Here is an 8,775-nt window from a genome sequence, read left to right on the forward strand (position 1 = left end):
ATCACAAATAGATGAAACACAAGAACATTCATGTTTTAATTATTTGTTATTTTAGTTTTATTGTATTATTATTTATTATGTCATGTAAATCTATTGCCCTCTGTGGATCTCAGCACAGCAGGCTTACGGTTGTAATATCCCGGTAGGGTGCGCCATCACGTGGATGAAGTCGGTAACTCCCGGTTTCTGATTGGATAACGGAAAATGACAAGTTTGTGCGGGAAGCTTTGATCTACGTGGGTGGTCGAGCCGGATTAAAAAATGATAATACGTAGCAGCTCATTCATTAATACGACCAGGCTCTTACTAAAGAGACACGCATGTGTTTAGAGAGTCTGTGTAAATACGAGTGGAAGCGCATGTTGACGTCGGAAGGTGAATAAAATACTTTTTGAGTTTTATCAGCACAAGCGTCGTCTTTCTGCTTAAAAGTACACCCATTATACTCAGCGTCATAACAGGCCACAGTAATCACAGGGAAACGACGCTAAATGCCATAAAGCCGACGCGGAGCGGCTCCTCTCGGCGACCACCCACAGGCTGGAGGAGTCTGCTCGGAGAAGGAGCTGCAGCGGAGGTCGGAGGCGGACGCGGACGCCATTGCAGCTGTTTCTGATTCCAAACTTTTACAATGTCGAGGGTCTTTCGGCGATTTTCCAGGATCGCTTCTCGGTTACCGGTCGTAGAGACAGACAAGTAAGATGGACGATTTGTCGCAGCAGAGGAGGAAATGTGGAGCCCCAGCCCCGAGCAGAAGCAGGTAAAGAGGGATAGTCCGCAGTTATTGGAGCGGACAATGGGAGAAAGTTTTAGCTAACCTTGGCTAAAACTTAGCTAGCGACCTGAACCCAGTAATGCTGGTAACTTTTCACCTTTTAGTAAAAAATGACTATAATATGCGCCATTATTGGGCTGTACGGAGAGCATGTAAACTCCAAAGATGTAGTTATTGTTTATGGGCCATGGGAATGTGCTTTTTTCTGCTGTAAAAGAATATTAACTAACAGTTCACCTTAACGAAGCTAATGTTAAATGACTGGTAGATGGTTTAAAATGCAGACACTCCTTCGCTTGGATAAAACCTGAACTCAACAGTTTTCTTTAGCCCCAGGGCTTTGAGTTTAGTGTAAAGCCTGTAAGTGGCTCACTGATGGCTCAGTAAACAGCATTCCTGAGCATGGCACAAACTAAAAGCTGCAACATTTATTAGGGTTTTAATGCTTAAACGTGTAGCAACTATTATAATGTTCAACATAATTAAATATATAAAACTTTACATGGTGTTTCTTAGTTTGATCTGTATTGCATAAAACTGATTATACCCACTGGTACCAGTTCTTTTCTATGCAGCATCAAAGTCATAGTCCTGAAACCTGCTTAAAATGAACATTGAACATTGTCTGTTTATCAAAGTCGCATTATTGTTGATATGAAGCTATGCTGCATGTATCTCATACAGACCTGTCTTTCAGCTGAACTAGTTTAAAATAAATTGATTTCTATAATAGAGTTATAGAAATTAAATGATCCAGCAAAAATGCCAAACATGTATTCACTTTTTCTGACTGTAAAGATTAAATTATAAAAACGATTGGTAGTTTAAAAGTGAATTTCATATCAATACAATAATGATCTAACATTTGCAAACATTAATATAGATTTTGTGTTCACTCTGATGGATTGACTTATGTTTCAAAGTCAAAGTAAATGTTAACTATAGCACATGGCTTATAGCTGTACATGCTAACACACCAGTGAGATTTTAACAATGCCGTCTTTGTAATAACCTTCTATTCAAGTTTCATTCACACAGTGTCTTGCTTCTCCGCAGTCTCCAGCCATTCCTTCACCTGTCTGGTGGTCCAGTCTCTCACCATGAACACCAGTAGGAACTGCACTACGCTGGGGAATGGTGAGGGTCTGGCTGCCCTGGAGTCAGTCGCTATTGTGACCATCACACTCCTTGCCTGCCTGGGGAACCTGCTGATTGTGGTCACCCTCTATCGCAGGCCTTATCTGCTCACACCCAGCAACAAGTTTGTGTTCAGCCTGACCCTCTCCAACTTGTTGCTGTCCATGCTGGTGCTGCCATTTGTGGCTGTGAGCTCAGCAAAGAGAGAGTGGCTGTTTGGGGTGGTGTGGTGCAACTTCACTGCCCTGCTCTACCTGCTCATCAGCTCTGCCAGCATGCTCACTCTTGGAGCCATCGCCATTGACAGGTTAGTGCTGGATAATGATTATATAATGATCCTCAGTGATCACTGTTAGTTACATCATTTAGAAGAATAAATTGGAAATGTTGTGTCCTTAAACCGGCATTAATAGATTTTTATTTGGCCACTTGACAGCATACCATACTATAAACATTAACATATTATCATGTATGAAGTTTATGATAATATAAACAAACATTATGAGTGATTGGATTGATAATTGACTCTGCTAATTATTCATCAAGAGAAAATAGGCCTACTCAACATGATCTTGTTGCAAGATTAGCTATTTTTCCTGTATCATTGTAAATGTAATTTATTAGGGTTTTGAGTTGTTTGCTTAATCGTGTTCCCTTGGTGCTCTGAGAAATTGAGAACAATTTTTACTATTTTCAAATGGTACAGACCAAAGGATTTAAGTATCTCTTTTAAAATAATAAATTAATCAATAATGAAAATAATAGATTCCAATCAATTCACCCACATTACACTTCAGATTTGTTTTTATTAACATTTAACACTTAACGTTAACAGTTTTCCTCACTGAGGGCTGTATACTGCAGTTACTAAGGCCTCCTGTTTTTATTTATTTTTTTCCCCCTGTAGCATAGCCTGCACTGTTCTCACTGCTGTCCTAATTACTCTCTGCACCTTTGGGAATTTCTGATTACAGTGTATGTTTTTGTTCTCCTGCCAAGCCCCTCTTTTTCTGGTCTGTTTGCAGCTTTTAGGAAAACACTCTACATTGTTTTTGCATCACTCACTCACTCACTGAGCAGTCTCTGTGTTACTTGGAACAGAAAACTCCCTTGAGAAAGGTGTTAAATTTCTCTACTCGGGGTTTCCTGACTGTTTCCCTCTCTTTTCACAACAGGTACTACGCAGTGCTCTACCCAATGATCTACCCAATGAAGATCACAGGGAACCGGGCGGTTGTTGTCATTGCGTATGTGTGGTTACACTCCTTGGTGGGTTGTCTGCCTCCTCTGTTTGGCTGGTCCACCTTCGAGTTTGACTGCTACAAGTGGACATGTGTTGCATCTTGGCACAGAGAGCCGAGCTACACAGCCTTCTGGGTCACTTGGTGCATCCTTCCTCCCTTCTTCATCATGCTGGCCTGTTACGGAGTCATTTTCCGAGTTGCCCGCATGAAAGCTCGCAAGATCCACTGTGGGACAGTTGTCGTGGCTCAGGATGACACCACTGGGGCTCAGAGGAGTGGACGTAAAAACTCAAGCACCTCAACTTCCTCTAGTGGTAGCCGGCGGAGCCTTGTGTATGCAGGAAGCCAGTGCAAGGCCTTTGTCACCATCTTAGTGGTGATAGGCACCTTTCTCATTACCTGGGGGCCGTATGTCGGGGTGGTTTGTACTGAAGCTTTGTGGGGGCAGGGGAGTGTTTCTCAGGGGCTGGAGACTCTGGTAGCATGGCTGTCTTTCTGCAGTGCAATGTGCCACCCACTCATCTATGGTCTGTGGAATAAAACAGTGAGGAAGGAGCTGCTGGGGATGTGCTTTGGGGACCGCTATTACAGAGAGTCGTTCGCCACTCGGCAAAGGACAACCAGACTCTTCAGTATCTCCAACAGAATCACAGGTTAGAGATTGGCAGTGGACTATAGATTTATCCACAACATGACAAATACTATACCAGAAATATTAAAACAAGCTCATTACAGTTTGACAGAAGCTCTGAGGGAAATTTGACTTGGAGGTTCTTAGACTGGAAGACAGCCCATCAAAATTTCTAACATGCTAGAAATCTGATTGCCAGGAAATTAATTCTACAAACTAACAAGTCAAATGACAAATGACAGAAATTCAGTCCAAGAATCTGGCTGACTTTATGATACTAAATCAGAGACCCAAAATTGCTGTGTTATAATTTCATGTGTTATATGATCATCACATAAGATGTTGATGTTTTCTTTCAGACTTGGGTATGTCACCGCACCTGACAGCCATCCTGGCTGGGGGAGGGCATCTATTGGCCCCTGGAAGCAGCACAGGAGATACTGGCTTCAGTTTCACTCAGGATTCATGTGAGTTTGTACGCAGGAAGCAGAAGGAATGATTTAAAAATATATACAATATATATTTTTAAAAATTACACAAATTACACAAATTCTAATATACTTATTGACATACTGTTTTATCAATCATACTATCTTTTGAGTATACTTAATTTTGTCACTTTTGTCGGTGTAAACACACTGTACAGTAGAAGTCGACCGATACAGGTTTTCTCTGGCTGATGCCGATATATGATTCTTTTGGCTGATTTGTTTGGCCTATTTTTAATTTTCCCCCTTCATCTCACAAGGAATAAAAAGTTCCCAGGAATAAAAAGTGATTTAATTGCTTAAATTAAACATTTATTGAGGATTGATTTATTGCAGGTTACCTGTCACGATCCTTATGTTGACACACTACTATAATTCAAAGGGCCATAGTCTAAGAATATGCGTAAACAAATCGTATGTGCAACAAGTCATTTGCATGTGAAAGTAGAAATGTGCAGTTGAGACAAAAAGCATCAATTCTAATACGCTTCAATGTCATTACGCGTTCGAGATGAATGGTTTTCCCCTGCCATCATTAGCTGAAGCTGTCTGTGTGTAAAATGTAAACCGAGCACGGTTAGTGTGTGCGTTGCTCCGTCTCTCAACGCTTAGCTGGTCGCAGATGTGCCTGCCTATAAATCGGCCTAATGTGCAGCGAAATGGGCCGATGCCGATTAATTAAAATGTGCAAAAAATCGGCTGATTAATCAGCTCGGCCGATATATCAGTTGACCTCTACTGTATAGGTTATGTATATATACTAAAATTCTGCCCATCCCACTTTAAAACTATACTGTTTGAGCTAAACATAAGAAAGGTGATGAAATGATTCATGGCACATGCAAACACAAGGTTTGAAAGATTGGCATATGGTCTTATTTAGCTCTATTGCATCATACTCACACAGCTTTGTTAGTCAGCCTCACATTCCTGCTTCACAGTTCATGTTTTCAGTTGATGATACCGTAAATAGAGCAAGTACAGTCATGTGCTACGCAAACAAATGCCTGATTATCAGCTCATGTGTGTTCTTTTACTTAAGAACATTTTATGTTTTTTCTAAAAAAAAAAAAAAAAAAAAAATATGAAAGCTACAGTTCTCAATTAACCAGCTGTTGTGTTTTCCTCACAGGCACAGATGTGATGCTGTTGGATAACTTCTCCACAGATGGCTCCTCGCACCCACAGCACTATGGGAATCCGTCCGGGAGGAGGAGGAGCTCGGTCACCTTTGAAGACCAGGTGGAGCATTCCAAAGGTATGTCATTTTCCCACTACACAAACCTTTAGAGAGGAGGGAAGACACTTAATAATCACTAAAAGGTTTGCAGAACTGAACATCACACTAAACATTTAGCATTAGTTTTCATTTGTTTTATAGCAGCATTGCTTAATAGAAGCATTTGTTCTTCAGGCTCTGGGTTTCAGCATATTCAATTTGAAATGAAATTACAGTTTGTATATTAAAGTGACAAGTCTCAGGTTTAATTTGGGCAGGATTATGATGTTAATCACTGTAGAAAGAACTGTTTGAGATGTAGCCCTTTATCACATAGTGCTGAAGGTTTAGGGGTTAAAAAGATAATGAACTACTCAAGTTTTGTTCTTTGGAGATCAGAGGAAAATAATTGGCATGGTGAAGACAAATCCCTTTTGATTGCACATCAAGTAAAGAGAAGGCTGTCATGACCACAACCACAGAGGATTCATGACGAGATGCAAACCTCTGGTCAAACTCAAAACCTGAAAGGCCAGAAAAAAAGAAACCAGAAGAGATGAAACAAACATTGCCCTCTATCAAAATCAGAATGATGGAAGGAGGAAAGTGTGGAGAAAAATGAACAGTTCATGACCAAAAACATTATCCCATCACCTGTCAAACATAGTGCTGATTCTGTTATGGCCTGAATGTGAACGTCTGGTGGTCGCACTGCCACATTGGCATTTATTGATGGTTTTACTGTTGATGCAAGCAACAGGATGAAATTCATTAAAACTCATTGGAGGACAGTTCACCATTCAGCAGGGCAGTGATGCTAAACTTACGTCCATAACAACCAGAGAACTGTTGAGGGTGAAGAGGCGGGATATCATGGACTGACCTCAGTCTGAAGACAAATTTCACTTAGTGACGACCCCAGACAGAAGGCAGAGAGACCCCACAACCACCTTTGAGCTGTTTTTTCCATATTGATGTAAATATACTCAGGTTTAAAGTGAGATTGACAATAATGTAGGATCCATTATTTTATTTCAAACTGAATGCACTGAAGCAGAGTCTGAAGAACAACAGTAGGTGTAGCTGTCCAAGCACTTACTGTCTGGACTATACATTTTTCCTCTTCAGCTGAAAACGCCAACATATCCTCGGTCCAAGTCCATGCAGAGGTACACAAGTCTCTTGACAACTTTGCCTCCTGCCTGGCAAAGGCAATAGAGAGTGATGCCAAGCTCACTCTGTTCGGGGAGGGTTTGGATCTGCCAGGGGGGCTGCTCACAACGCGGGCAGCATCAAGGCCCAGATACTTGGATGGTCAGAGACTGAGGCTGGAGAGTATCGATGAAGGGATAGTAAAAGATGACAGAGATGATGAAGAGCAGGATGCTGATGAAAAACCAGCCTGAACACAGCTGTCTGTTCCCCTGTTGAACATCCTTCTGGACTAGACCCATCTTCTTAGTGAACTGTAAGGAATTCAGACCCTTAACATGATTTTATGTGACCATTCAGAGTGGAGCTTGTTGTACCCTGTGGTGCAGTTAATGAAGTCTGTCTACAAATGAGTTCTCCATACTTGAAGAGGCACATCATTCATTCCACTATGTTGGCCCCAGCAACATTGCTTTTGTATGAATTAATGTAATCCAAAAGGAAGATGTAACTACTGTAGTGTAACTGGTCACATTTTAGTAATTTGTTTACTACCAAATATTATTGTCCTCAGAATGAAGAACGTGTTCCTTATTGGGGCTGGGCATTCTGAAACAAAATGACAGTCATTTCTATTGTAGCACTCTTCTAAGGTTCTTTTAAAACTTCAAGAAAAGTAAGTCTGTCTTGTTTAGGTACAGGAGCCAGTTGCACCAGTTGTTCGTTAAACTTGGTGACTGTTAAAACTGGTTGTACCAAAAGTACAACAACAGGTATTAACAACAGATAAGTACAACAACAGGTATTATTTTATCTCTCAAAGTCCTTTGAGAGATAAAATGCTGCCATTACAGTCGCAGTTTATTTACATATGGAAAGCTCAGCTGCTGTGAATACACTGCATAGTAAAGGCACTCATTTTTCTCCAATACTTCATATTTTAAAAATCCCTGATAAAATCCACCATTGTGATATGTCACTGTAGGAAAAGCACAGTTGTAAATAACAGGAATGATAGATCTGTTCCAGAAAGTCATTTGATGTATTATTTACACCTGTACTTTTCATACTTCTGGCAGATTGAAAAAAAATTGTAGGGCTGGAACTATTATTTTCATTATTGATCAATCTGACTATGATTTTCGTGGTTTGTCTGAAAACATCATGACTGAATGAATAGGAATTAGTGGGTGATTCATCATATGAAATCTTGATTATTACAGTGCTATACTGTTTCCATGTAGTGCCCAGCCCTGAACGTCATCATTTGAACAGAATAAGTTGGCCAACATTTGTAATGTTAGAAAGGTGCTTAGCGTGAGATGTGTTTCTGATTGTGCAGGTACCTACAGTAATCACAAGTATATTAGAAACAGGGAGTACAGATATTTTAAAATGATCTGCATCAGATGACTGTACATGGATCAATTGCACTTGAACATTCAATGTGTACTTTTGCTCATAGAAACCACTTTTACTTAACAGACAAAAACTGTAATTGTTCAGTTTTTGCATACTCTTGATAAAGCAGTATGTTAGCGGTGATGTAGTAAAGACCATGTAAGGTACCAAACATGGGCTCATGGATAAGTGAAGTCTAAAACAAGTCATTTTGATACTGATGGTAATGCAAGTGCACGCGCAGGGCCCACTTTTCATAAAATTGTGCACATAATGATCCTTGGAAATTGACCATGTAATGACTGTGTGTTTCTATATTGGTTACTGAAAGTCAACTCACTGAAAGAGAAGATATGTTTGTGAATTAGAAACCACAACTGTCTTATTCATTTGGGGGGGTCATGTCTTTTACCTCAGTTTATACACTTCAACACTCCCATTTCTGTCATAGCAGGAAATCTGAGGAGATATTTGTAATGTGTAGAGCACAGTTCTTGTGCTTCAGTCTTACCTCGTATTTTTATATTACGTTTGAACAGGTACTACTTTTTTAAGACAAAGCTATACATGTGAGAAATTATGTAACCTTTTGATTATCACTATATAATAATGATTAAAACAAATATTGGCATTAAAACTTTGTCAAGATTCTTCTATTAAAATTATATATTGTTTTCCATTTGTATTTACCAGCAGTTACTAAACAGCCACCTGCAGTATCTTAAACT

General features: G+C 40.0%; 1 protein-coding gene across 3 annotated transcripts; it reads left to right on the forward strand.

Moving 5' to 3' along the window:
- The first annotated feature begins 13 nt into the window (after window positions 1-13).
- Window positions 14-8,732, forward strand: gpr161b (G protein-coupled receptor 161b). Of its 3 annotated transcripts, none has more exons than XM_026294854.2 (6): window positions 14-760; window positions 1,832-2,219; window positions 3,088-3,809; window positions 4,147-4,254; window positions 5,408-5,533; window positions 5,894-6,765. In XM_026294854.2, exons 2-6 carry the CDS (start codon window positions 1,876-1,878, stop codon window positions 5,962-5,964), a joined length of 1,371 nt encoding a protein of 456 aa, XP_026150639.1. In that variant the 5' UTR covers window positions 14-760; window positions 1,832-1,875; the 3' UTR covers window positions 5,965-6,765. The 3 variants fall into 3 exon arrangements, with proteins under 3 accessions (XP_026150639.1, XP_026150640.1, XP_026150638.1); XM_026294855.2 differs by having other exon boundaries at window positions 15-760; window positions 5,889-6,765; XM_026294853.2 differs by having other exon boundaries at window positions 23-760; window positions 6,623-8,732.
- Window positions 8,733-8,775: the final 43 nt, after the last annotated feature.

Source organism: Mastacembelus armatus, chromosome 21, assembly GCF_900324485.2.
Source record: "Mastacembelus armatus chromosome 21, fMasArm1.2, whole genome shotgun sequence".
In the NCBI taxonomy this organism is placed as follows: domain Eukaryota; kingdom Metazoa; phylum Chordata; class Actinopteri; order Synbranchiformes; family Mastacembelidae; genus Mastacembelus; species Mastacembelus armatus.

Bases quoted from the DNA above. Each gene is read 5' to 3' on its own strand.
- gpr161b (XM_026294853.2), top strand. From the start codon at position 1,876: ATGAACACCAGTAGGAACTGCACTACGCTGGGGAATGGTGAGGGTCTG. The intron at 2,220-3,087 runs GTTAGTGCTGGA...TTTTCACAACAG, and splicing joins GGAGCCATCGCCATTGACAG to GTACTACGCAGTGCTCTACC. The intron at 3,810-4,146 runs GTTAGAGATTGG...GTTTTCTTTCAG, and splicing joins TATCTCCAACAGAATCACAG to ACTTGGGTATGTCACCGCAC.